Source organism: Heterodontus francisci, unplaced genomic scaffold (genome assembly GCF_036365525.1).
Source record: "Heterodontus francisci isolate sHetFra1 unplaced genomic scaffold, sHetFra1.hap1 HAP1_SCAFFOLD_1156, whole genome shotgun sequence".
Lineage (NCBI taxonomy): Eukaryota > Metazoa > Chordata > Chondrichthyes > Heterodontiformes > Heterodontidae > Heterodontus > Heterodontus francisci.
The window spans coordinates 104,328-132,188 of NW_027141238.1; the positions used below are offsets into that span (position 1 = coordinate 104,328).

General features: G+C 50.3%; 1 protein-coding gene across 1 annotated transcript in view; it reads left to right on the forward strand.

Moving 5' to 3' along the window:
* Positions 1-27,372, forward strand: part of LOC137362523 (membrane-associated phosphatidylinositol transfer protein 1-like) — a gene marked incomplete at its 3' end in the record, with an annotated part of 112,680 nt that extends 85,308 nt beyond the window's left edge. The window contains exons 3-9 of the mRNA XM_068026919.1: positions 5,540-5,754; positions 6,126-6,247; positions 15,311-15,544; positions 20,177-20,488; positions 20,908-21,003; positions 22,346-22,453; positions 27,241-27,372. Coding sequence (XP_067883020.1) covers positions 5,540-5,754; positions 6,126-6,247; positions 15,311-15,544; positions 20,177-20,488; positions 20,908-21,003; positions 22,346-22,453; positions 27,241-27,372 — 1,219 coding nt within the window. The remainder of the gene's footprint in view (positions 1-5,539; positions 5,755-6,125; positions 6,248-15,310; positions 15,545-20,176; positions 20,489-20,907; positions 21,004-22,345; positions 22,454-27,240) is intronic.
* Positions 27,373-27,861: the final 489 nt, after the last annotated feature.

The window sequence follows — 27,861 nt, forward strand, 5'->3', positions numbered from 1 at the left end:
CCTGCCTTCCCTCTCTGGATTGAGTTACAATGTTGTTTCTCCTGCCTTCCCTCTCTGGATTGAGGTACAGTGTTGTTTCTCCTTCCTTCCCTCTCTGGATTGAGTTACAATGTTGTTTCTCCTGCCTTCCCTCTCTGGATTGAGTTACAAAGTTGTTTCTCCTGCCTTCCCTCTCTGGATTGAGTTACATTGTTGTTTCTCCTGCCTTCCCTCTCTGGATTGAGTTACAATGTTGTTTCTCCTGCCTTCCCTCTCTGGATTGAGTTACAATGTTGTTTCTCCTGCCTTCCCTCTCTGGATTGAGTTACAATGTTGTTTCTCCTGCCTTCCCTCTCTGGATTGAGGTACAGTGTTGTTTCTCCTGCCTTCCCTCTCTGGATTGAGTTACAATGTTGTTTCCCCTGCCTTCCCTCTCTGGATTGAGTTACAATGTTGTTTCTCCTGCCTTCCCTCTCTGGATTGAGTTACAATGTTGTTTCTCCTGCCTTCCCTCTCTGGATTGAGTTACAATGTTGTTTCCCCTGCCTTCCCTCTCTGGATTGAGTTACAATGTTGTTTCACCTGCCTTCCCTCTCCGGATTGAGTTACAATGTTGTTTCTCCTGCCTTCCCTCTCTGGATTGAGTTACAATGTTGTTTCTCCTGCCTTCCCTCTCTGGATTGAGGTACAGTGTTGTTTCTCCTGCCTTCCCTCTCTGGATTGAGTTACAATGTTGTTTCCCCTGCCTTCCCTCTCTGGATTGAGTTACAATGTTGTTTCTCCTGCCTTCCCTCTCTGGATTGAGTTACAATGTTGTTTCTCCTGCCTTCCCTCTCTGGATTGAGTTACAATGTTGTTTCTCCTGCCTTCCCTCTCTGGATTGAGTTACAATGTTGTTTCTCCTGCCTTCCCTCTCTGGATTGAGTTACAATGTTGTTTCCCCTGCCTTCCCTCTCTGGATTGAGTTACAATGTTGTTTCTCCTGCCTTCCCTCTCTGGATTGAGTTACAATGTTGTTTCTCCTGCCTTCCCTCTCTGGATTGAGTTACAATGTTGTTTCCCCTGCCTTCCCTCTCTGGATTGAGTTACAATGTTGTTTCCCCTGCCTTCCCTCTCTGGATTGAGTTACAATGTTGTTTCTCCTGCCTTCCCTCTCTGGATTGAGTTACAATGTTGTTTCTCCTGCCTTCCCTCTCTGGATTGAGTTACAATGTTGTTTCTCCTGCCTTCCCTCTCTGGATTGAGTTACAATGTTGTTTCTCCTGCCTTCCCTCTCTGGATTGAGTTACAATGTTGTTTCTCCTGCCTTCCCTCTCTGGATTGAGTTACAATGTTGTTTCTCCTGCCTTCCCTCTCTGGATTGAGTTACAATGTTGTTTCTCCTGCCTTCCCTCTCTGGATTGAGTTACAATGTTGTTTCTCCTGCCTTCCCTCTCTGGATTGAGTTACAATGTTGTTTCTCCTGCCTTCCCTCTCTGGATTGAGTTACAATGTTGTTTCCCCTGCCTTCCCTCTCTGGATTGAGTTACAATGTTGTTTCTCCTGCCTTCCCTCTCTGGATTGAGTTACAATGTTGTTTCTCCTGCCTTCCCTCTCTGGATTGAGTTACAATGTTGTTTCCCCTGCCTTCCCTCTCTGGATTGAGTTACAAAGTTGTTTCTCCTGCCTTCCCTCTCTGCACTGAGTTACAATGTTGTTTCTCCTGCCTTCCCTCTCTGGATTGAGTTACAAAGTTGTTTCTCCTGCCTTCCCTCTCTGGATTGAGTTACAATGTTGTTTCTCCTGCCTTCCCTCACTGGATTGAGTTACAATGTTGTTTCCCCTGCATTCCCTCTCTGGATTGAGTTACAATGTTGTTTCTCCTGCCTTCCCTCTCTGGATTGAGTTACAATGTAGTTTCCCCTGCCTTCCCTCACTGGATTGAGTTACAATGTTGTTTCCCCTGCATTCCCTCACTGGATTGAGTTACAATGTTGTTTCTCCTGCCTTCCCTCTCTGGATTGAGTTACAATGTTGTTTCTCCTGCCTTCCCTCTCTGGATTGAGTTACAATGTTGTTTCTCCTGCCTTCCCTCTCTGGATTGAGTTACACTGTTGTTTCCCCTGCCTTCCCTCTCTGGATTGAGTTACAATGTTGTTTCTCCTGCCTTCCCTCTCTGGATTGAGTTACAATGTTGTTTCTCCTGCCTTCCCTCTCTGGATTGAGTTACAATGTTGTTTCTCCTGCCTTCCCTCTCTGGATTGAGTTACACTGTTGTTTCCCCTGCCTTCCCTCACTGGATTGAGTTACAATGTTGTTTCTCCTGCCTTCCCTCTCTGGATTGAGTTACAATGTTGTTTCTCCTGCCTTCCCTCTCTGGATTGAGTTACAATGTTGTTTCTCCTGCCTTCCCTCTCTGGATTGAGTTACAATGTTGTTTCTCCTGCCTTCCCTCTCTGGATTGAGTTACACTGTTGTTTCCCCTGCCTTCCCTCTCTGGATTGAGTTACAATGTTGTTTCTCCTGCCTTCCCTCTCTGGATTGAGTTACAATGTTGTTTCTCCTGCCTTCCCTCTCTGGATTGAGTTACAATGTTGTTTCTCCTGCCTTCCCTCTCTGGATTGAGTTACAATGTTGTTTCTCCTGCCTTCCCTCTCTGGATTGAGTTACACTGTTGTTTCCCCTGCCTTCCCTCTCTGGATTGAGGTACAGTGTTGTTTCTCCTGCCTTCCCTCTCTGGATTGAGTTACAATGTTGTTTCCCCTGCCTTCCCTCTCTGGATTGAGTTACAATGTTGTTTCTCCTGCCTTCCCTCTCTGGATTGAGTTACAATGTTGTTTCTCCTGCCTTCCCTCTCTGGATTGAGTTACAATGTTGTTTCTCCTGCCTTCCCTCTCTGGATTGAGTTACAATGTTGTTTCTCCTGCCTTCCCTCACTGGATTGAGTTACAATGTAGTTTCCCCTGCCTTCCCTCACTGGATTGAGTTACAATGTAGTTTCCCCTGCCTTCCCTCACTGGATTGAGTTACAATGTTGTTTCCCCTGCATTCCCTCACTGGATTGAGTTACAATGTTGTTTCTCCTGCCTTCCCTCACTGGATTGAGTTACAATGTAGTTTCCCCTGCCTTCCCTCACTGGATTGAGTTACAATGTTGTTTCCCCTGCATTCCCTCACTGGATTGAGTTACAATGTTGTTTCTCCTGCCTTCCCTCTCTGGATTGAGTTACAATGTTGTTTCCCCTGCATTCCCTCACTGGATTGAGTTACAATGTTGTTTCTCCTGCCTTCCCTCTCTGGATTGAGTTACAATGTTGTTTCTCCTGCCTTCCCTCTCTGCACTGAGTTACAATGTTGTTTCCCCTGCCTTCCCTCTCTGGATTGAGTTACAATGTTGTTTCCCCTGCCTTCCCTCTCTGGATTGAGTTACAATGTTGTTTCCCCTGCCTTCCCTCTCTGGATTGAGTTACAATGTTGTTTCCCCTGCCTTCCCTCTCTGGATTGAGTTACAATGTTGTTTCTCCTGCCTTCCCTCTCTGGATTGAGTTACAATGTTGTTTCCCCTGCCTTCCCTCTCTGGATTGAGTTACAATGTTGTTTCTCCTGCCTTCCCTCTCTGGATTGATTTACAATGTTGTTTCCCCTGCGTTCCCTCTCTGGATTGAGTTACAATGTTGTTTCTCCTGCCTTCCCTCTCTGGATTGAGTTACAATGTTGTTTCTCCTGCCTTCCGTCTCTGCACTGAGTTACAATGTTGTTTCTCCTGCCTTCCCTCTCTGGATTGAGTTACAATGTTGTTTCTCTTGCCTTCCCTCTCTGCACTGAGTTACAATGTTGTTTCTCCTGCCTTCCCTCTCTGGATTGAGTTACAATGTTGTTTCTCCTGCCTTCCCTCTCTGGATTGAGTTACAATGTTGTTTCTCCTGCCTTCCCTCTCTGGATTGAGTTACAATGTTGTTTCCCCTGCCTTCCCTCTCCGGATTGAGTTACAATGTTGTTTCTCCTGCCTTCCCTCTCTGGATTGAGTTACAATGTTGTTTCCCCTGCGTTCCCTCTCCGGATTGAGTTACAATGTTGTTTCCCCTGCCTTCCCTTTCTGGATTGAGTTACAATGTTGTTTCCCCTGCCTTCCCTCTCTGGATTGAGTTACAATGTTGTTTCTCCTGCCTTCCCTCTCTGGATTGAGTTACAATGTTGTTTCCCCTGCCTTCCCTCTCCGGATTGAGTTACAATGTTGTTTCCCCTGCCTTCCCTCTCCGGATTGAGTTACAATGTTGTTTCTCCTGCCTTCCCTCTCTGGATTGAGTTACAATGTTGTTTCTCCTGCCTTCCCTCTCTGGATTGAGTTACAATGTTGTTTCTCCTGCCTTCCCTCTCTGGATTGAGTTACAATGTTGTTTCCCCTGCCTTCCCTCTCCGGATTGAGTTACAATGTTGTTTCCCCTGCCTTCCCTCTCCGGATTGAGTTACAATGTTGTTTCTCCTGCCTTCCCTCTCTGGATTGAGTTACAATGTTGTTTCTCCTGCCTTCCCTCTCTGGATTGAGTTACAATGTTGTTTCTCCTGCCTTCCCTCTCTGGATTGAGTTACAATGTTGTTTCTCTTGCCTTCCCTCTCTGGATTGAGTTACAATGTTGTTTCTCCTGCCTTCCCTCTCTGGATTGAGTTACAATGTTGTTTCTCCTGCCTTCCCTCTCTGGATTGAGTTACAATGTTGTTTCTCCTGCCTTCCCTCTCTGGATTGAGTTACAATGTTGTTTCTCCTGCCTTCCCTCTCTGGATTGAGTTACAATGTTGTTTCTCTTGCCTTCCCTCTCTGGATTGAGTTACAATGTTGTTTCTCCTGCCTTCCCTCTCTGGATTGAGTTACAATGTTGTTTCTCCTGCCTTCCCTCTCTGGATTGAGTTACAATGTTGTTTCTCCTGCCTTCCCTCTCTGGATTGAGTTACAATGTTGTTTCTCCTGCCTTCCCTCTCTGGATTGAGTTACAATGTTGTTTCTCCTGCCTTCCCTCTCCGGATTGAGTTACAATGTTGTTTCTCCTGCCTTCCCTCTCTGGATTGAGTTACAATGTTGTTTCTCCTGCCTTCCCTCTCTGGATTGAGTTACAATGTTGTTTCTCCTGCCTTCCCTCTCTGGATTGAGTTACAATGTTGTTTCTCCTGCCTTCCCTCTCTGGATTGAGTTACATTGTTGTTTCCCCTGCCTTCCCTCTCTGGATTGAGTTACAATGTTGTTTCTCTTGCCTTCCCTCTCTGGATTGAGTTACAATGTTGTTTCTCCTGCCTTCCGTCTCTGCACTGAGTTACAATGTTGTTTCTCTTGCCTTCCCTCTCTGGATTGAGTTACAGTGTTGTTTCTCCTGCCTTCCCTCTCTGGATTGAGTTACAATGTTGTTTCTCCTGCTTTCCGTCTCTGCACTGAGTTACAATGTTGTTTCTCTTGCCTTCCCTCTCTGGATTGAGTTACAGTGTTGTTTCTCCTGCCTTCCCTCTCTGGATTGAGTTACAATGTTGTTTCTCCTGCTTTCCGTCTCTGCACTGAGTTACAATGTTCTCCCCTCTCTCTCTCTCTGTGCAGAAGAAGAGTCGGGAGGAGAGCAGTGGTGAGGGCAGTGGAGTGGAGATTCTGGCGAATCGGCCCTATTCCGATGGTCCCGGGGGATGCGGACAGTTTACGCACAAGGTTTACCACGTTGGTTCGCACATACCCGGCTGGTTCCGAGCGCTCCTTCCCAAAGCTGCTCTCCAGGTCGAAGAGGAATCCTGGAATGCGTACCCATACACACGGACCCGGTACGTGAGGGCCGTGGGTCAGGCGAGATGGGCGGGGTCAGGGGAGAGGAGTGGTGTCGGGATAGGGGTGGGGTCAGCAGAGAGAGTGGATGCAGTGGGGCAGAGTCCCTGTAAAGGAGTGTGTCCACAGAGATAAAGATCAGATATGATCCAATGGAATTGTGGAATGACCTCAAGGGGGCTGAAAGGCCTCCTCCTGTTCCTCTGTATCAGGGTAGAAGGGCTGAATGGCCTCCTCCTGTTCCTGTGTAACAGGCTCGAGAGGGGCTGAATGGCCTCTTCTTGTTCCTGCGAAGGGCTTTTAGAAAGGGTTTGTATTACTTGGAGTTTGCTCTTTATTTATGTCTTTCTGTCCTTCCTCTCTTCCGCAGGTACACATGTCCCTTTGTCGAGAAATTCTCCATTGATATAGAAACCTATTACAAACCCGACTGGGGTGACCAACCAAATGTCTTCAACCTGATGTCAGCAGAGAAAAGGCAAAGGATTGTCGGTAAAGTCAACTGGTCAATGACCTCTGACCCAAAGCCAGCGTCTAGTGGGGAGTGTGGGGGTGCTTCTCCGTTAGGGACCCTGTGTAAAGAGGGAGTCTCTCCGTCTGGGAACCTGTGTAAAGAGGGAGTCCCTCCGTCAGGGACCCATTGTAAAGAGGGAGTCTCTCCGTCTGGGACCCTGTGTAAAGAGGGAGTCTCTCCGTCAGGGACCCTGTGTAAAGAGGGAGTCTCTCCATCAGGGACCATGTTTAAAGAGGGAGTCTCTTCGTCAGACACCCTGTTTAAAGAGGGAGTCTCTCCATCAGGGACCCTGTTTAAAGAGGGAGTCTCTCCATCAGGGACCATGTTTAAAGAGGGAGTCTCTTCGTCAGACACCCTGTTTAACGAGGGAGTCTCTCCGTCAGGGGCCCTGTGTAAAGAGGGAGTCTCTCCGTCAGGGAACCTGTGTAAAGAGGGAGTCCCTCTGTCAGGGACCCTGTGTAAAGAGGGAGTCTCACCATCGGGGACCTTATCTAAAGAGGGCATCTCTCTGTCAGGGTCCCTGTTTAAAGAAGGAGTTTCTCCGTCAGCGACCCTGTGTAAAGCGGGAGTCTCTCCGTCAAGGAGCCTGTCTAAAGAGTTAGCCTCTCCGTCAGGGACAATGATTAAAGAGGGAGTCTCTCCGTCAGGGACCCTGTTTAAAGAGGGAGTCTCTCCATCAAGGTCCCTGTTTAAAGAGGGAGTCTCTCCATCAAGGACCCTGTTTAAAGAGGGAGCCTCGCCATCAGGGACCCTGTTTAAAGAGGGTCTCTCCATCAGGGACCCTGTGTAAAGAGGGAGTCTCTCCGTCAGGGACCCTGTTTAAAGAGGGAGCCTCTCCATCAGGGACCCTGTCTAAAGAGGGAGACTCTCCATCAGGGACGCAGTGTAAAGAGGGAGTCTCACCGTCAGGGACCCTGTTTGAAGTGGGAGCCTGTCCGTCAGGGACCCTGTGTCAAGAGGGAGTCTCACCTTCGGGGACCCTGTTTAAAGAGGGAGTCTCACCGTCGGGGACCCTGTTTAAAGATTGATGCTCTCCATCGGAGACCCTGTTTAATGAGGGGGTCTCTCCGTCAGGGACCCTGTTTAAAGAGGGAGCCTCTCTATCGGGGACCCTGTCTAAAGAGGGAGTCTCTCCATCGGGGATCCTGTCTAAAGAGAGAGTCTCTCCGTCAGGGACCCAGTCTAAGGAGAGAGAGTCTCTCCGTCGGGGACCCTGTCTAAAGAGGGAGTCTCTCCGTCAGGGACCCAGTCTAAAGAGAGAGAGCCTCTCATTCGTGGACCCTGTTTAAAGAGGGAGTCTCAACGTCGGGGACCCTGTTTAAAGAGGGAGTCTCATCGTCGGGGACACTATTTAAAGAGGGAGTCACTCTGTCGGGGACCCTGTTTAAAGAGGGAGTCTCTCCGTCAGGGACCTTGTGTCAAGAGAGAGTCTCTCCGTCGGGGACCCTGTTTAAAGAGGGAGTCTCTCCATCAGGGACCCAGTCGAAAGAGAGAGAGGTTCTCATTCGTGAACCCTCTCTGAAGAGCGAGTCTCTCCATCAGGGACCCTGTTTACAGAGGAAGTCTCTCCGTCGGGGACCCTGTTTAAAGAGGGAGTCTCTCCATCAGGAATCCTGTTTAAAGATGGAGTCTCTCCATCAGGGACCCTGTTTAAAGGGGGAGTCTCTCCATCGAGGACCCTGTTTAAAGGGGGAGTCTCTCCATCGGGGTCTCTGTTTAATGATGGAGTCTCTCCGTCAGGGACCCTGATTAAAGAGGGAGTCTCTCCGTCAGCGTGTCTGTTTAAAGAGGAAGTGTCTCCGTCAGGGACCCTGATTAAAGAGGGAGCCTCTCCATCAAGGACACTGTTTAAAGAGAGAGCCTCTACGTCAGGGACCCTGTTTAAAGAGGCAGCCTCTCCGTCAGGGACCCCGTTTAATGAGGCAGTCTCTCCGTCGGGGACCCTGTCTAAAGAGAGAGTTTCTCCATCAGGAATCCTGTTTACAGAGAGAGTCTCCCTGTTGGGGACACTGTTTAAAGAGAGAGTCTCACCGTTGTGGACACAATTTAAAGAGGGATACTCACCGTCGGAGATCCTGTTTAAAGAGGGAGTCTCTCCATCGGGGACCCTGAGTAAAGAGGTAGTCTCTCCTTCAGGGACCCTGTTTAAAGGTGGAGTGTCTCCATCGAGGACCCTGTTTAAAGAGGGAGACTCTCCATCAGGGACTCTGTTTAATGATGGAGTCTCTCCGTCAGGGACCCTGATTAAAGAGGGAGTCTCTCCGTCAGGGACCCTGTTTAAGGAGGGAGTCTCTCCGTCAGGGACCCTGTTTAAGGAGGGAGCCTCTACGTCAGGGACCCTGTTTAAAGAGGGAGTCTCTCCGTCAGGGACCCTGTTTAAGGAGGGAGCCTCTACGTCAGGGACCCTGTTTAAAGAGGGAGTTCTCCGTCAGGGACCATGTTTAAAGAGGGAGTCTGTCCTTCGGGGACCCTGTTGAAAGAGGGAGGCTCTCTGTCAGGGAACCTTTGTAAAGGGGGAGCTCTCCATCGGGGACCCGGTTTAAAGAGGGTGCCTCTCCCTCAGGCACCCTGTTTACAGAGGAAGTCTTTCCGTCGAGGACCCTGTTTAAAGAGGGAGTCTCTCCATCGGGGACCCTGTTTAAAGAGGGAGTCTCTCCGTCGGGGACCCTGTTTAAAGAGGGTGTCTCTCCATCAGGGACCCTGTTTAAAGTGGGAGCCACTCCATCAGTGACCCCGTTTAATGAGGCAGTCTCACCGTCGGGGACCCTGTTTAAAGAGGGAGTCTCTCCGTCAGGGACCCTGGTTAAAGAGGGAGCCTCACCATCGGGGACCTTATCTAAAGAGGGCATCTCTCCGTCAGCGACCCTGTGTAAAGCGGGAGTCTCTCCGTCAAGGAGCCTGTCGAAAGAGTTAGCCTCTCCGTCAGGGACACTGATTAAAGAGGGAGTCTCTCCGTCAGGGACCCTGTTTAAAGAGGGAGTCTCTCCATCAAGGTCCCTGTTTAAAGAGGGAGTCTCTCCATCAAGGACCCTGTTTAAAGAGGGAGCCTCTACGTCAGGGACCCTGTTTGAAGAGGGAGCCTCTCCATCAAGGACCCTGTTTAAAGAGGGAGTCTCTCCGTCGAGGACCCTGTTTAAAGAGGGAGTATCTCCGTCAGGGACCCTGTTTAAGGAGGGAGTCTCTCCTTCAGCGTGTCTGTTTAAAGAGGATGTGTCTCCGTCAGAGACCCTGTTTAAAGAGGGAGCCTCTCCGTCAGGGATACTGTTTAAAGAGGGAGTCTCACCATCAGGAACCCTGTTTAAAAAGGGAGTCTCTCTATCGGGGACCCTGTCTAAAGAGGGAGTCTCTCCGTCGGGGACCCTGTCTAAAGAGGGAGTCTCTCCGTCGGGGACCCTGTCTAAAGAGGGTGTCCCTCCATCAGGGACCCAGTCTAAAGAGAGAGAGCCTCTCATTCGTGGACCCTATCGAAAGAGCGAGTCTCCCCATCAGGGAGCCTGACTAAAGATGGAGTCTTACCGTCAGGAACCCTGTTTAAATAGGGAGTCTCAACGTCGGGGACCCTGTTTAAAGAGGGAGTCTCATCGTCGTGGACACTGTTTAAAGAGGGAGCCTCTCTGGACAGGGAGCCAGTCTAAAGAGAGAGCCTCTCAATCGTGGACACTGTTTAAAGAGGGAGTCTCTCTGTCAGGGACCCTGTTTAAAGAGGGAGTCACTCCGTCAGAGACCCCGTTTAAAGAGGGAGTCTCTCCGTCAGGTAACCTGTGTAAACAGGGAGTCTCTCCATCAAGGACCCTGTTTAAAGAGGGAGTCTCTCCGTCAGTGACCCTGTATAAAGAGGGAGTCTCTCCTTCAGGGAATCTGTGTAAAGAGGGTGTCTCTCCATCAGGGACCCTGTTCAAAGAGGGAGTCTCTCCAACAGGGACCCTGTTTAAAGAGGGAGCCTCGCCATCGGGGACCCTGTTTAAAGAGGGAGTCTCTCCGTCGGGGACCCTGTTTAAAGAGGGTGTCTCTCCATCAGGGACCCTGTTTAAAGTGGGAGCCACTCCATCAGTGACCCCGTTTAATGAGGCAGTCTCACCGTCGGGGACCCTGTGTAAACAGGGAGTCTCTCCATCAAGGACCCTGTTTAAAGAGGGAGTCTCTCTGTCAGGGACCCTGTTTAAAGAGGGAGTCACTCCGTCAGAGACCCCGTTTAAAGAGGGAGTCTCTCCGTCAGGGACCCTGTGTAAACAGGGAGTCTCTCCATCAAGGACCCTGTTTAAAGAGGGAGTCTCTCCGTCAGTGACCCTGTATAAAGAGGGAGTCTCTCTGTCAGGGACCCTGTTTAAAGAGGGAGTCTCTCCGTCAGGTAACCTGTGTAAACAGGGAGTCTCACCGTCAGGGACCCTGTTTAAAGAGGGAGTCTCACCGTCGGGGACCCTGTTTAAAGAGGGAGTCTCTCCGTCAGGGACCCTGTTTAAAGAGGTGGTCTCTCCGTCAGGCACTTTGTTTAAAGAGGGAGTCTCTCCGTCGGGGACCCTGTTTCAAGAGGGGGTCTCTCCGTCAGGCACCCTGTTTAAAGAGGGAGTCTCTCCATCGGAGACCCTGTTTAAAGAGGGAGTATCTCCATCGGGGGCCCTGTTTAAAGATGGAGTCTCTCCAACAGGAACCCTGTTTAAAGAGTGACTCTCAACGTCAGGAACCCTGTTTAAAGAGGGAGTCTCTCCTTCGGGGACCCTGTTTAAAGAGGGAGTCTCACCGTCAGGGACCCTGTTTAAAGAGGGAGCCTCGCCATCGGGGACCCTATCTAAAGACGGCATCTCTCCGTCAGGGTACCTGTTCAGGAGGGAATCTCTCTGTCAGGGACCCTGTGTAAAGAGGGAGTCTCTCCGTCAGGGACCCTGTCTAAAGAGTTAGTCTCTCCATCGGGGACCCTGTCTAAAGAGGGAGTCTCTCCATCGGGAACCCTGTTTAACGAGGGAGTCTTACCGTCGGAGACCCTGTTTAAAGAGGGAGCCTCGCCATTAGGGACCCTGTCTAAAGAGGGAGTCTCTCCGTCAGGGACCCTGTGTAAAGAGGGAGTCTCACCGTCAGGGACCCTGTTTGATGTGGGAGCCTATCCGTCAGGGACCCTGTGTAAAGAGGGAGTCTCTCCGTCAGGGACCCTGTCTAAAGAGGGAGTCTCTCCGTCAGGGACCCTGTGTCAAGAGGGAGACTCACCGTCAGGGTCCCTGTTTAAAGAGGGAGTCTCACCGTCGGGGACCCTGTTTAAAGATGGAGTCTCTCCAACAGGGACCCTGTTTAAAGAGGGGGTCTCTCCGTCAGGCACCCTGTTTAAAGAGGGAGTCTCTCCGTCGGGGTCCCTGTTTCAAGAGGGGGTCTCTCCGTCAGGCACCCTGTTTAAAGAGGGAGTCTCTCCATCGTAGTCCCTGTTTAAAGAGTGACTCTCAACGTCAGGAACCCTGTTTAAAGAGGGAGTCTCTCCATCGGGGACCCTGTTTAAAGAGGGAGTCTCGCCGTCAGGGACCCTGTTTAAAGAGGGAGTCCCTCCGTCGGGGACCCTTTTTAAGGATTGAGTCTCTCCAACAGGAACCCTGTTTCAAGAGTGAGTCTCTCCGTCAGGGACCATGTCTAAAGAGAGAGCCTCTCCGTCAGGGACCCTGTATAAAGAGAGATTCTCTCCTCAGGGACCCTGTCTAAAGAGGGTGCCTCTCTATCGGGGACCATGTTTAAAGAGGGTGTCTGTCCGTCAGGGACCCTGTTCAAACAGGGAGTCTCTCCGTCGGGGACCCTGTTTAAAGATGGAGTCTCTCCAACAGGAACCCTGTTTAAAGAGGGGGTCTCTCCGTCAGGCACCCTGTTTAAAGAGGGAGTCTCTCCGTCGGGGTCCCTGTTTCAAGAGGGGGTCTCTTCGTCAGACCCCCTGTTTAAAGAGGGAGTCTCTCCTATAGGGACCATGTTTAAAGTGGGAGTCTGTCCGTCGGGGACCCTGTTTAAAGAGGGAGTCTCACCGTCAGGGACCCTGTTTAAAGAGGGAGTCTCTCCGTCAGGGACCCAGTCTAAAGAGAGAGAGCCTCTCATTCATGGACCCTGTCTAAAGAGGGAGTCTCTCCATCAGGGACCCTGTCTATAGAGGACGTCTCACCGTCAGGCACCCTGTTTAAAGAGGGAGTCTCTCCATCATGGACCATGTTTAAAGAGGGACTCTCTCCGTTGGGGACTCTGTTTAAGGAGGGAGCCTCTCTGGACAGGGACCCAGTCTAAAGAGAGAGCCTCTCAATCGTGGACCCTGTTTAAAGAGGGAGTCTGTCTGTCAGGGACCCTGTTTAAAGAGGGAGTCACTCCGTCAGTGACACTGTTTAAAGAGGGAGTCTTTCCATCAGGGACCCTGTTTAAAGAGGAAGGTACTCCATCGGGGACCCTGTTTAAAGAGGGAGTCTCTCCATCAGGGAACCTGTATAAAGAGGGAGTCTGTCCGTCAGGGAATCTGTGGAAAGAGGGAGTCTCTCCATCAGGGACCATGTTTAAAGAGGGAGTCTGTCCATCAGGGACCATGTTTAAAGAGGGAGTCTCTTCGTCAGACACTCTGTTTAAAGAGGGAGTCTCTCCATCAGGGACCATGTTTAAAGAGGGAGTCTGTCCGTCGGGGACCCTGTTTAAAAAGGGAGTCTCTCCGTCAGGGATAGTGTTTAAAGAAGGTGTCTCTCCATCATGGACCATGTTTAAAGAGGGACTCTCTCCGTTGGGGACTCTGTTTAAGGAGGGAGCCTCTCTGGACAGGGACCCAGTCTAAAGAGAGAGCCTCTCAATCGTGGACCCTGTTTAAAGAGGGAGTCTGTCTGTCAGGGACCCTGTTTAAAGAGGGAGTCACTCCGTCAGTGACACTGTTTAAAGAGGGAGTCTTTCCATCAGGGACCCTGTTTAAAGAGGAAGGTACTCCATCGGGGACCCTGTTTAAAGAGGGAGTCTCTCCATCAGGGAACCTGTATAAAGAGGGAGTCTGTCCGTCAGGGAATCTGTGGAAAGAGGGAGTCTCTCCATCAGGGACCATGTTTAAAGAGGGAGTCTGTCCATCAGGGACCATGTTTAAAGAGGGAGTCTCTTCGTCAGACACTCTGTTTAAAGAGGGAGTCTCTCCATCAGGGACCATGTTTAAAGAGGGAGTCTGTCCATCAGGGACCATGTTTAAAGAGGGAGTCTCTTCATCAGACACCCCATTTAAAGAGGGAGTCTCTCCATCAGGGACCATGTTTAAAGAGGGAGTCTGTCCATCAGGGACCCTGTTTAAAGAGGGAGTCTCTCCGTCAGGGACCCTGTTTAAAGAGGGAGTCTCTCCATCAGGGACCCTGTTTAAAGAGGGAGTCTGTCCATCAGGGACCCTGTTTAAAGAGGGAGTCTCTCTATCAGGGACCCTGTTTAAAGAGGGAGTCTCTCCGTCAGGGACCCTGTTTAAAGAGGGAGTCTCTCCATCAGGGACCCTGTTTAAAGAGGGAGTCTCTCCATCAGGGACCCTGTGTAAAAAGGGAGTCTCTCTGTCAGGGATACTGTTTAAAGAGGGAGTCTCTCCATCAGGGACCCTGTTTAAAAAGGGAGTCTCTCCGTCAGGGACCCTGTTAAAAGAGGGAGCCTCTCCATCAGGAATCCTGTTTAAAGAGGGAGTCTCACCATCAGAGACCCTGTTTAAAGAGGGAGTCTCTCCGTCAGGGACCCTGTTTAAAGAGGGAGCCTCTCCATCAGGGACCCTGTTTAAAGGGGGAGTCTCTCCATCGAGGACCCTGTTTAAAGAAGGTGTCTCTCCATCAGGGACTCTGTTTAAAGAGGGACTTTCTCCATCGAGGACCCTGTTTCAGGAGGGAGTCTCTCCGTCAGGGTGTCTGTTTAAAGAGGAAGTGTCTCCGTCAGGGACCCTGTTTAAAGAGGGAGCCTCTCCGTCAGGGACATTGTTTAAAGAGGGAGTCTCTCCGTCGGGGACCCTGTTTAAAGAGGGAGTCTGTCCGTCGGGGACCGTGTTTAAAGAGGGAGTCTCTCCATCAGGGAACCTGTGTAAAGAGGGAGTCTCTCCGTCGGGGACCCTGTTTAAAAAGGGAGTCTCTCCGTCAGGGATACTGTTTAAAGAGGGAGTCTCTCCATCAGGGACCCTGTTTAAAAAGGGAGTCTCTCCGTCAGGGATCCTGTTTAAAGAGGGAGTCTCTCCGTCAGGGACCCTGTTAAAAGAGGGAGCCTCTCCATCAGGAATCCTGTTTAAAGAGGGAGTCTCACCATCAGGGACCCTGTTTAAAGAGGGAGTCTCTCCGTCAGGGACCCTGTTTAAAGAGGGAGCCTCTCCATCAGGGACCCTGTTTAAAGGGGGAGTCTCTCCATCGAGGACCCTGTTTAAAGAAGGTGTCTCTCCATCAGGGACTTAGATTAAAGAGGGAGTCTCTCCGTCAGGGACCCTGTTTAAAGAGGGAGCCTCTCCATCAAGGACCCTGTTTAAAGAGGGAGTCTCTCCGTCAGGGACCCTGTTGAAAGAGGGACTTTCTCCATCGAGGACCCTGTTTCAGGAGGGAGTCTCTCCGTCAGGGTGTCTGTTTAAAGAGGAAGTGTCTCCGTCAGGGACCCTGTTTAAAGAGGGAGTCTCTCCGTCGGGGACCCTGTTTAAAAAGGGAGTCTCTCTGTCAGGGACCCTGTTTAAAGAGGGAGTCTCTCCTTCAGGGACCCTGTTTAAAGAGGAAGTGTCTCCATCGGGGACCCTCTTTCAAGAGGGAGTCTCTCCGTCGGGGACCCTGTTTAAAGAGGGAGTCTCTCTGTCAGGGACCCTGTTTAAAGAGGGAGTCTCTCCGTCATGGATCCTGTTTAAAGAGGGAGTCTCTCCTTCAAGGACCCTGTTTAAAGAGTGAGCCTCTCCGTCAGGGACCCTGTTTAAAGAGGGAGTCTCACCGTCAGGGATCCTGTTTAAAGAGGGAGTGTTTGTACAGGGGATGCAAAAGGGTTGTTCGTCAGGTTGGGTTCATTCTGTGAGGTGGGGGTTTTGTACTGTCACTGCCACACACTGATATCTCACCCTCCCTCGGACTGTACAGATGTGATCGATATTGTGAAGGACCCCATTCCACAGACCGACTACAAACCAGACGAGGACCCGAAGCTGTACCGTTCAGTGAAGACTGCTCGGGGACCCCTGTCAGAGAACTGGATCAAGGAAAGGAAGGGACAGGAAGGCTCGAGGGTGATAATGTGTGCATACAAACTGTGCAAGGTGGAGTTCCGGTACTGGGGAATGCAAAGCAAGATCGAGCAGTTCATTCACGATATTGGTAAGATCCAAACTTCATCAGTTCTCTCTCCCATTCCCCCTCTCTCTCTCTCTCTCTCGCTCTCCATCACTCCCTCACATTCTCTCTGTCCATCACTAACTCGCTCATTCACTCTCTCTCTGCATCACTACCTCACTCCCTCTATCACTCACTCACTCTTTCCCTCCATCACTGCATCACTCTCTCTATCACTCACTCTCTCCCCATTTCTCTCTCTCTCTCTTTCTTTCTGTCTCTCTCTCTCAGTTCATCTCTTTCCATTTCTTTCTCCCCCATCTCTCCCGTCTCCCTCCCTCCCCTTCCCCTTTCATCGCACGCTTCAATTCTTGCACTCCCTTCCTCCTTCCCCCCTTTCTCCTTCTCTCTCTCTCCCTTGTCCTCTCTCTCTGCCTCTCTCCCCTCCGCCTCCCTCTCTCCTCCCCTCTGCCCCCTTTCTCTCCCACCCTTCCATCTCTCTCCCTCCCTCTCTTTCTCCTCTCTCTTCCCCTTCCTCTCTCCCTCTCCTCTCTCTCTCCCTCCCTCTCCTCTCTCTCTCCCTCCCTCTCTCTCTCTTCCTCCTCCCTCCCTCCTTTTCTCTCTGTCTCGCTCTTCCCCTCCCTCTGGCTATGATTTTCCAGAATTCCTTAGATTCAGAAATGGTCCCATCAGATTGGAAGTTCGCAAATGTAATGCTGCTTCTCAAAGAGAGAAAACAGGCAACTACAGGCCAGTTAGCCTAACATCAGTCATTGGGAAGATGCTGGAAACTATTATTAAAGAAATCCTAACATTGCACTTGGAAAAACATAGTATGATTAGACAAGTCAGCATGGTTTTCCTAAAGGGAAATCCTGTTTGACAAATTTATTAGAGTTTTTTGAGGATGTAACTAGTAGGGTAGATAAAGGGGAACCAGTAGATGTAGTATATCTGGTATTCGATAAGGTGCCACACAAAAGATTAATAGGTGAGATAAGGGCTCATGGTGTTGGGGGTAATATATTAGCGTGGATAGAGGATTGGTTAACAGACAGGAAGCAGAGAGTGGGCATAAACAGAGCATTTTCAAGTTGGCAGGCAGTGAATAGTGGGGTGCCGCAAGGATCAGTGCTGGGGCCTCAGCTATTTACACTCTACATTAATGACTTGGATGAAGAGACAGAGAGTAAGGGCGGCACAGTGGCGCAGTGGTTAGCACCGCAGCCTCACAGCTCCAGCGACCCAGGTTCAATTCTGGGTACTGCCTGTGTGGAGTTTGCAAGTTCTCCCTGTGTCTACGTGGGTTTCCTCCGGGTGCTCTGGTTTCCTCCCACAAGCCAAAAGACTTGCAGGTCGATAGGTAAATTGGCCATTATAAATTGCCCCTAGTATAGGTTGGTGGTAGGGAAATATAGGGACAGGTGAGGATGTGGTAGGAATATGGGATTAGCGTAGGATTAGTATAGATGGGTGGATAATGGTCGGCACTGACTCGGTGGGCCGAAGGGCCTGTTTCAGTGCTGTATCTCTAAAATTAAAAAAAAAGTAATGAATCTAAGTTTGCTGATGATACAAAGCTCAGTGGAAAGGTAAGCTGCGGGGAGGATGTTGAGAGGCTGCAAAGAGATATAGACAGGATAAGTGAGTGGGCAACAAGATGGCAAATGGAGTATAAAGTAGGGAAGTGTGAAGTTGTTCACTTTGGTCGTAAAAATAGAAAAGCAGAATATTTTTTAAAAGGTGTGAAACTGTTAAGTGTTGATGTTCAGAGAGACTTGGGGGTACTCGTACAAGGGACGCACCAAGTTAACATGCAGCTGCAGTAGGCTATTAGGAAGGCAAATGGCTCGTTGGCCTTTCTTGCAAGGGGATTGGAGGACAGGAATAAAGAAATCTTGTTACAATTGTACCGGGTTTTGGTGAGACCACATCTGGAAAACTGTGTGCTGTTTTGGTCTCCACATTTCAGAAAGGATATAATTGCACTGGAGGCAGTGCAGTGAAGATTTACTAAATTGGGATGAGGGAGGTTGGCCCTATGAAGAGAGACTGAGTAAATTGGGCCTGTATTCTCTGGAGTTTAGATGAATGAAAGGTGATCTCACTGAGACATATAAGATTCTGAAGGGACTGGATAGGGTAGACACTGAGAGATTGTTTCCACTGGTCGGGGAATCTAAAACACGGGGGAACAGTCTCAGGATAAGGGACCGATCATTCAGGACTGAGATGAGGAGAAATTAATTCACTCAGAGAGTTGTGAATCTTTGGAATTTTCTACCCTAGAGGGTTGTGGATGCTCCATTACTGAATACATGTAAGGCTGGGATAGAGAGATTTTTGGTCTTTCAGGGAATCAAGGTGGGTGGGTGGGAAAGTAGAATTGAAGCCCAAGATCAGCCAAGATTGTCTAGAATGGTAGAGCAGACTCGATGGGCCGAATGGTCTACTTTTTATTCATTCATTTCTTGGGATGTGGGCGTCGCTGGCCAGGCCTGCATTTATTGCCCATCCCTAATTTCCCTTGAGAAGGTGGTGGTGAGCTGCCTTCTTGAACTGCTGCAGTCCATGTGGGGTAGGTACACCCACTGTGCTGTTAGGAAGGGAGTTCCAGGATTTTGACCCAGTGACAGTGAAGGAACAGTGATATAGTTCCAAGTCAGGATGGTGTGTGACTTGGAGGGGAACTTGCAGGTGGTGGTGTTCCCATGTTGCACACCTTTTAAAAATATTCTGCTTTTCTATTCTTACGACCAAAGTGAACAACTTCACACTTCCCTACTTTATACTCCATTTGCCATCTTGTTGCCCACTCACTTATCCTGTCTATATCTCTTTGCAGCCTCTCTACATCCTCCCCGCAGCTTACCTTTCCACCAAGCTTTGTATCATCAGAAAACTTAGATACATTACTATCTTGTGTTCTCTCTCCCTCTCCCTCCGTCTCCCACCCTCCTCCCCTCCCTCTCTCTCTCTCTCTCTCCCTCCCCTCCCTCCCTATCTCTCTTCCCTTTCTCTCCTTCTCGCCCCACTCCCTCTCTCTCTCTGTCCCCTCTCCCTCCTTCTCCCACTTCCTCTCACCAATGCCCTGTATAGCTGAAGCATAACCGCCCTACTTTTGTATTCAATTCCCCTCGTGATAAACAATAACATTCTCTTAGCTTTCCTAATTACGTGCTGTACCTGCATACTAACCTTTTGTGATTCATGCACTAGGACACCCAGATCCCTCTGCATCTCAGAGCTCTGCAATCTCTCACCATTTAGATAATATGCTTCTTTTTTATTCTTCCTGCCAAAATGGGCAATTTCACTCTTTCCCACATTATACTCAATTTGCCAGGTCTTCGCCCACTCACTTAACCTATCTATATCCCTTTGTAGCCTCCTTATGTTCTCTTCACAAGTTACTTTCCTACCTAACTTTGTGTCATCAGCAAATTTAGCAACCACACCTTCGGTCCCTTCATCTAAGTCATTTATATAAATTGTAAAAAGTTGAGGCCCCAGCACAGATCCCTGTGGCACACCACTTGTTATATCTTGCCAACCAGAAAATGACCCATTTATGCCTACTCTCTGTTTCCTGTTAGCTAGCCAATCTTCTATCCATGCCAATATGTTACCCCCTACAATAAATAACCTTTGATGTGGCACCTTATCAAATGCCTTCTGGAATTCTAAGTACAGTACATCCACCGGTTCCCCCTTATCCACAGCACGTGTAACTCCCTCAAAGAACTCCAATAAACGGGTTAAACATGATTTCCCTTTCACAAAACCATGTTGACTCTGCCTGATTACCTTGAATTTTTCTAAATTCCCTGCTATAACGTCTTTAATAATAGCTTCTAACATTTTCCCTAAGACAGATGTTAAACTAACTGGCCTGTAGTTTCCTTCTTTCTCTCTCCCTCCATTTCTGAATAAAGGAGTTACATTCGCTATTTTCCAATCAAAAGGAACCTTCCCTGAATCTAGGGAATTTGGAAAATTAAAACTAACGCATCAACTATCTCACCAGCCACTTCTTTGAACACCTGAGGATGAAGTCCATCAGGACCTGGGGACTTGTCAGCCCGCAACTCCAACAATTTGTTCAGTACCACTTCCCTGGTGATTGTAATTTTCTTGAGTCCCTCTCTCCCTCCCTCTCACCTTCATCGTTCCCTTCCTCTCCCTCTCTTTCCCCTCCTCCTCTCTCTCTCCCTCTTTCCCCCATCCTCCTCTCTCCCTCTCTCTCCCTCTCTCCCTTCCTCTCTCCCCCCTCCTCCCCCTTTCTTTCCCCCCTCTCTCTCCTCTCTCCCCCCTCCTCCTCTTTCTGCCTCCCTCCCCCCTCCGCTCCCTGTTTCTCCCCCCTCTCTCTCTCTCCTCTTTCTCTCCTCTCTCTCTCTCTCTCTCTCCCCCTCCACACCTCTCCCTCTCTTTCTCTCCCTCTCCACCCTCTCTCCTCTTTCTCTCCTCTCTCGCTCTCTCCTCTCTCTCTCCCCCTCCACCCTCTCTCTCTCTCTTTCTCTCCCTCTCCACCCTCTCTCTCTCCTCTTTCTCTCCTCTCTCGCTCTCTCCCCTTTCTCTCCCCCCTCCTCCTCTCTCTCTCTCTCTCTCTCTGCCTCCCCTTCCCCCGCCTTGCCCCCTCTCTCTCCCCTCGTCCTGACACCTTTTTCTGTGCCTCAGGGTTACGGCGGGTAATGCTGCGGGCACATCGCCAAGCCTGGTGCTGGCAGGATGAGTGGAGCCACCTGACCATGGACGATATCCGGAGGCTGGAGGAAGAGACAGCGCGGATGCTAGCGCAGAAGATGGGCAAATACAGCGAGGAGCCGGGAGCTGGGTTCAGCGCCTGGGGCACGGTGCAGGGCCCCGGGGGGACAGCGGAGGGCCCCAGGCCGCTGGGTGACACCGTGGACGGGACGGAGGTGGACGACGAAGGGGTCCCCAAACAGTGGTCACTGTCGTCGCGGTCATCATACTGCTCACAGCTCACAGGTCGGAACATCCAGGGACTCTGCGAACTTTGACCCTCGCGTGGCCCGTGGCACCGCGTAACCTGACAGTGCGACCTACGACCTCCACGCCCCCCCCCCTGCCCCCCCGACACTGCGAGCCCTCAAACCGGCCGCACCCCGCTCTCCCCCCACCCACCCTCGATCTTCGGTTCACCGTCCTCGTCCTCCGCCTCGCCTCCCTCCGCCAACCCTCGACCGTCACATGCCAAGGGCGCTCCTTGTACCCTCCCTGGCCTGACTGTGGGGCTGAGCCCGCTCGTGCTGGAGTGGAGAGGGGTTGTGGGGGTGGGTGGGGGTCTGTGCGTGGGAGTTTCGGGGCTAATTCTGGGGAGAGATCCACAACCCCCTCCCCTCCCAACCCCCCACTCACCTGAATATTCTGCCACTGTCTCTTTCCAGGAGCTGTCACCCACCAAAGCCTCTCGGAGTGGAGAATGCAGAACATCGCCCGTGATTCGGACAACAGCTCCGAGGAAGAGTTCTTCGATGCACACGGTGGGTTAATGCGCACACACACCGTCCCTGTTATTTAAATGGAGCTTAAAACTCTGTATCTAATCCCCGTACTGTACCTGTCCTGGGAGTGTTTGATGGGGACAGTGCAGAGGGAGCTTTACTCTGTATCTAACTCCGTGCTGTACCTGTCCTGGGAGTGTTTGATGGGGACAGTGTCGAGGGAGCTTTACTCTGTATCTAACCCCCGTACTGTACCTGTCCTGGGAGTGTTTGATGGGGACAGTGTCGAGGGAGCTTTACTCTGTATCTAACCCCCGTACTGTACCTGGCCTGGGAGTGTTTGATGGGGACAGTGCAGAGGGAGCTTTACTCTGTATCTAACCCCATTTTTTTTTTCTTTGGGAGTGTTTGATGGGGGACAGTGTAGAGGGGGCTTTACTCTGTATCTAACCCCGTACTGTACCTGTCCTGGGAGTGTTTGATGGGGGACAGTGTAGAGGGGGCTTTACTCTATATCTAGCCCCGTACTGTACCTGTCCTGGGAGTGTTTGATGGGGACAGTGTAGAGGGAGCTTTACGATGTATCTAACCCCCGTACTGTACCTGTCCTGGGAGTGTTTGAAGGAGACAGTGTAGAGTGAGCTTTACTCTGTATCTAACCCCCGTACTGTACCTGTCCTGGGAGTGTTTGATGGGGACAGTGTAGAGGGAGCTTTACTCTGTATCTAATCCCGTGCTGTACCTGTCCTGGGAGTGTTTGATGGGGACAGTGTAGAGGGAGCTTTACTCTGTATCTAACTGTCTTTTCCTGTCTTTCTCACCCTCTCTATTTGTCTTTATCTTTGCCTCTAATTTTGTCTGTCTGTCTCTCTCTCTCTCAGTCTCTTTCTCCCTGTCTCTGCCTCTCTCTCTCTCTGACTCTCTCTGTCTATCTCTGCTCTGTTTCTTTCTGTCTGTTTCTCTCTGTCTATTTCTCTCTTTGTGTGTGTGTGTCTCTCTCTCTCTCTGTCTGTATGTCTCTCTGTCTCCATCTCTCCGTCTCTCTGTGTCTCTGTGTGTCTCTTTCTCTCACTGTCTGTATCCATGTCTCTATCTCTCTCTCGCGCTGTCTGTCTCTCTCTGTTTCTCTCTGTCTCTCTCTCTCTGTCTCTCCCTCTCTGTCTCTGTCTCTCTCTCTCTCTCTTTTGCTGTCTTTCTCTGTCTCTATCTCTCTCTGCTCTGTTTATTTCTATCTCTGTGTGTCTGTGTGTGTGTCTCTCATCTCTCTTACTCTGTGTGTCTCTCTTTCTATGTATCTCTCTCTCTGTCTGTCTCTCTGTTACACTCTCTCTCTCTCTTTCTCTCCGTCCCCTTCCCCTGTCCCTCTCTCGCTCTCTCACAGAGGATCTCTCGGACAGCGATGAAGTTTTCTCGAGGGTCATTACAAAGTGGAGTTCGAACGATTTCATCGACAAGGCAGGCTCGCTGGGAGAGAGCGAGGATCGGCACGGTACGGAGAGCGCTGGCAGCCGCGCGGTGTGTGCGCCCTCTGTTGGGTTTGGGGGTGGGAGAAGACTGCGTCTGACGGGAGAGCTGATCAGACGGAGTGGGAGGTGCCCTCCACCACTCAAAGAACAAAGAAAATTACAGCACAGGAACAGGCCCTTCGGCCCTCCAAGCCTGCGCCGATCCAGATCCTCTATCTAAACATGTCGCCTATTTTCTTAGGGTCTGTATCTCTTTACTTCCTGCCCATTCATGTATCTGTCTAGATACATCTTAAAAGACGCTATCGTGCCCGCGTCTGCCACCTCCGCTGGCAACGCGTTCCAGGCACCCACCACCCTCTGCGTAAAGAACTTTCCACGCATATCCCCCCTAAACTTTTCCCCTCTCACTTTGAACTCGTGCCCCCTTGTAATTGAATCCCCCACTCTGGGAAAAAGCTTCTTGCTATCCACCCTGTCTAACCTCTCATGATTTTGTACACCTCAATCAGGTCCCCCCTCAACCTCCGTCTTTCGAATGAAAATAATCCTAATCTGCTCAACCTCTCTTCATAGCTAGCGCCCTCCATACCAGGCAACATCCTGGTGAACCTCCTCTGCACCCTCTCCAAAGCATCTACATCCTTTTGGTAATGTGGCGACCAGAACTGCACGCAGTATTCCAAATGTGGCCGAACCAAAGTCTTATACAACTGTAACATGACCTGCCAACTCTTGTACTCAATACCCCGTCCGATGAAGGAAAGCATGCCGTATGCCTTCTTGACCACTCTATTGACCTGCGTTGCCACCTTCAGGGAACAATGGACCTGAACACCCAAGTCTCTCTGTACATCAATTTTCCCCAGGACTTTTCCATTTACTGTATAGTTCACTCTTGAATTGGATCTTCCAAAATGCATCACCTCGCATTTGCCCTGATTGAACTCCATCTGCCATTTTTCTGCCCAACTCTCCAATCTATTTATATTCTGCTGTATTCTCTGACAGTCCCCTTCACTATCTGCTACTCCACCAATCTTAGTGTCGTCTGCAAACTTGCTAATCAGTCCACCTATACTTTCCTCCAAATCATTTATGTATATCACAAACAACAGTGGTCCCAGCACGGATCCCTGTGGAACACCACTGGTCACACGTCTCCATTTTGAGAAACTCCCTTCCACTGCTACTCTCTGTCTCGTGTTGCCCAGCCAGTTCTTTATCCATCGAGCTAGTACACCTTGGACCCCATGCACCTTCACTTTCTCCATCAGCCTACCATGGGGAACCTTATCAAATGCCTTACTGAAGTCCATGTATATGACATCTACAGCCCTTCCCTCATCAATCAACTTTGTCACTTCCTCAAAGAATTCTATTAAGTTGGTAAGACATGACCTTCCCTGCACAAAACCATGTTGCCTATCACTGATAAGCCCATTTTCTTCCAAATGGGAATAGATCCTATCCCTCAGTATCTTCTCCAGCAGCTTCCCTACCACTGACATCAGGCTCACCGGTCTATAATGACCTGGATTATCCCTGCTACCCTTCTTAAACAAGGGGACAACATTAGCAATTCTCCAGTCCTCCGGGACCTCACCCGTGTTTAAGGATGCTGCAAAGATATCTGTTAAGGCCCCAGCTATTTCCTCGCTCGCTTCCCACAGTAACCTGGGATAGATCCCATCCGGACCTGGGGACTTGTCCACCTTAATGCCCTTTAGAATACCCAACACTTCCTCCCTCCTTATGCCGACTTGACCTAGAGTAATCGAACATCTGTTCCTAACCTCAACATCCGTCATGTCCCTCTCCTCGGTGAATACCGATGCAAAGTACTCGTTTAGAATCTCACCCATTTTCTCTGACTCCACGCATAATTTTCCTCCTTTGTCCTTGAGTGGGCCAATCCTTTCTCCAGTTACCCTCTTGCTCCTTATATATGAATAAAAGGCTTTGGTATTTTCCTTAACCCTGTTTGCTAAAGATATTTCATGACCCCTTTTAGCCCTCTTAATTCCTCGTTTCAGATTGGTCCTACATTCCCGATATTCTTTCAAAGCTTCGTCTTTCTTCAGCCTCCTAGACCTTATGTATGCTTCCTTTTTCCTCTTAGCTAGTCTCACAATTTCACCTGTCATCCATGGTTCCCTAATCTTGCCATTTCTATCCCTCATTTTCACAGGAACATGTCTCTCCTGCACGCTAATCAACCTCTCTTTAAAAGCCTCCCACATATCATATGTGGATTTACCTTCAAACAGCTGCTCCCAATCTACATTCCCCAGCTCCTGCCGAATTTTGGTATAGTTGGCCTTCCCCCAATTTAACACTCTTCCTTTAGGACCACTCTCGTCTTTGTCCATGAGTATTTTAAAGCTTACGGAATTGTGATCACTATTCCCAAAGTAGTCCCCTACTGAAACTTCAAACACCTGGCCGGGCTCATTCCCCAACACCAGGTCCAGTATGGCCCCTTCCCGAGTTGGACTATTTACATACTGCTCTAGAAAACCCTCCTGGATGCTCCTTACAAATTCTGCTCCATCTGGACCTCTAACACTAAGCGAATCCCAGTCAATGTTGGGAAAATTAAAATCTCCTATCACCACCACCCTGTTGCTCCTACATCTTTCCATAATCTGTTTACATATTTGTACCTCTATCTCACGCTCGCTGTTGGGAGGCCTGTAGTACAGCCCCAACATTGTTACCGCACCCTTCCTATTTCTGAGTTCTGTCCATATTGCCTCACTGCTCGAGTCCTCCATAGTGCCCTCCTTCAGCACAGCTGTGATATCCTCTTTGACCAGTAATGCAACTCCTCCACCCCTTTTACCTCCCTCTCTATCCCGCCTGAAGCATCGATATCCTGGGATATTTAGTTGCCAATCATGCCCTTCCCTCAACCAAGTCTCAGTAATAGCAATAACATCATACTCCCAGGTACTAATCCAAGCCCTAAGTTCATCTGCCTTACCTACTACACTTCTTGCATTAAAACAAATGCACCTCAGACCACCAGTCCCTTTACATTCATCATCTGCTCCCTGCCTGCTCTTCCCCTTAGTCACACTGATTTCATTATCTAGTTCCTTACAGGCTTTAGTTACTACCTCCTTACTGTCCACTGACCTCCTCATTTGGTTCCCATCCCCCTGCCACATTAGTTTAAACCCTCCCCAACAGCGTTAGCAAAAGCACCTCCAAGGACATTGGTTCCAGTCCGGCCCAGGTGTAGACCGTCCAATCTGTAATAGTCCCACCTCCCCCAGAACCGGTCCCAATGTCCCAAAAATCTGAACCCCTCCTTCCTGCACCATCTCTCAAGCCACGCATTCATCCTGACTATTCTTTCATTTTTACTCTGACTATCACGTGGCACTGGTAGTAATCCTGAGATTACTACCTCTGAGGTCCTACTTTTTAACTTGGCTCCTAACTCCCTAAACTCTGCTTGTAGGACCTCATCCCGTTTTTTACCTATATCATTAGTGCCTATGTGCACAATGACAACTGGCTGTTCACCCTCCCCCTTTAGAATGTTCTGCAGCCGATCTGAGACGTCCCTGACCCGTGCACCTGGGAGGCAACATACCATTCGGGAGCCTCGTTTTCGACCACAGAACCGCCTATCTACTCCCCTTACAATCGAATCCCCGATGACTATAGCCCTTCCACTCTTTTTGCCGCCCTTCTGAACAGCAGAGCCAGCCACGGTGCCATGAACCTGGCGACTGCTGCCTTCCCCTGGTGAGCCATCTCCCTCAACAGTATCCAAAACGGTATACCTGTTTTGGAGGGAGATGACTGCAGGGGACTCCTGTGCTGCCTTCCTGCTCTTTCTCTGCCTTTTGGTCACCCATTCCCTTTCTCCCTCAGCAATCCTAATCTGCGGTGTGACCAATTCACTAAACGGGCTATCCACGACCTCCTCAGCATCGCGGATGATCCAAAGTGAGTCCATCGGCAGCTCCAGAGCCATCATGCGGTCTAACAAGAGCTGCGGCTGGATACACTTCCAGCACGTGAAGGAGTCAGGGACATCAGCCATGTCCCTGAGCTCCCACATTGAGCAAGAGGAGCATGTCACGGGTCTGAGATCTCCTGCCATTTTCAATCTTAAGCTTAAGTTAGTCTTAACTTAGATAAACGAAAAAGGAACGAAAAGTTTTCAACAATCACAGGAAAAAAAAATAGAAAAAGCCTTACCTTATCTACACACCACCGAGTCCCTTTTTTTTTGGTTAGAGGAGGAGGGCGGGTGGGAGACACTACAGGTGTAGTGTCTCGGGTTCAGCCGCTGCCCAAATATATAGGACTTACTTACCCAGCTGCCACCTCGCTCTCCCTGTCGCCGCTGCCACTCCCTCCGTCCCACTCACCACCGGCGCCTCCCATCCCCCCTGCGCCTGGCAGAGCTGTGACATCTTGGGCATCTCCAGGGATGGAACATTCCAGAACTGGGAGGATATTACTATCAGGACCGATTGACCAGGCTGGGGCTCTTTTCTCTAGAGAAGAGAAGGCTGAGGACGCACATGATTGAGGTCTTTAAGATGATGAAAGGGTTCGATGGGGTGGACGTGGAGAGGGGGTGGGAAAAGGCTCGTGTGGAGCAGGAATCCCAGGACGGAGTGAATGGGACGAATGGCCTGCTTCTGTGCTGAGAGTACGCTGTGATGTCGGTGCGATGCGGTCAGTTTGCGCGCGGCGCGTCGGTGTTTTCTACCGTGCCCGGTTGGCGATGTTTGGCCGCACGGTGGGTGTAGCTGACCCTCTCCTGCTTCTTCGCTGCCTCCAGGTGCCCCGACAGCTGGGTTCCGGCCTGACGGTGAACATCCGCCCCCTTGCTCGATCGACACTCGCTCCCTGTCCGAGGTGAGTGACCGCCTTGGTGGGCGACCGTCACAAGCCATCCTCAAGCCCCGACGCGGTTGGCTGTGGGTTTTGGGCCAATCCCGATTGGGGTCAGTGTGTGTGGGAGGGAGGGGTCAGTGTTTGTGAGTGGGGGGAGAGGTCAGCGTGTGTGTGTGGGGAGGAGGGGTCAGATTGTCTGCGGAGGAGGGGTCAGTGTGTGTGTGGGGAAGGGGTCACTGTGTGTGGGGAAGGGGTCACTGTGTGTGTGTGTGTGTGTGTGTGGGGAAGGGGTCAGTGTGTGTGGGGGGGAGGGGTCAGTGTTTGTGAGTGGGGGGAGAGGTCAGCGTGTGTGTGTGTGGGGAGGAGGGGTCAGTGTTTGTGAGTGGGGGGAGAGGCCAGGGTGTGTGTGTGGGGAGGAGGGGTCAGTGTTAGTGAGTGGGGGGAGAGGTCAGGGTGTGTGTGTGGGGAGGAGGGGTCAGATTGTCTGCGGAGGAGGGGTCAGTGTGTGTGTGGGGAAGGGGTCACTGTGTGTGGGGAAGGGGTCACTGTGTGTGTGTGTGTGTGT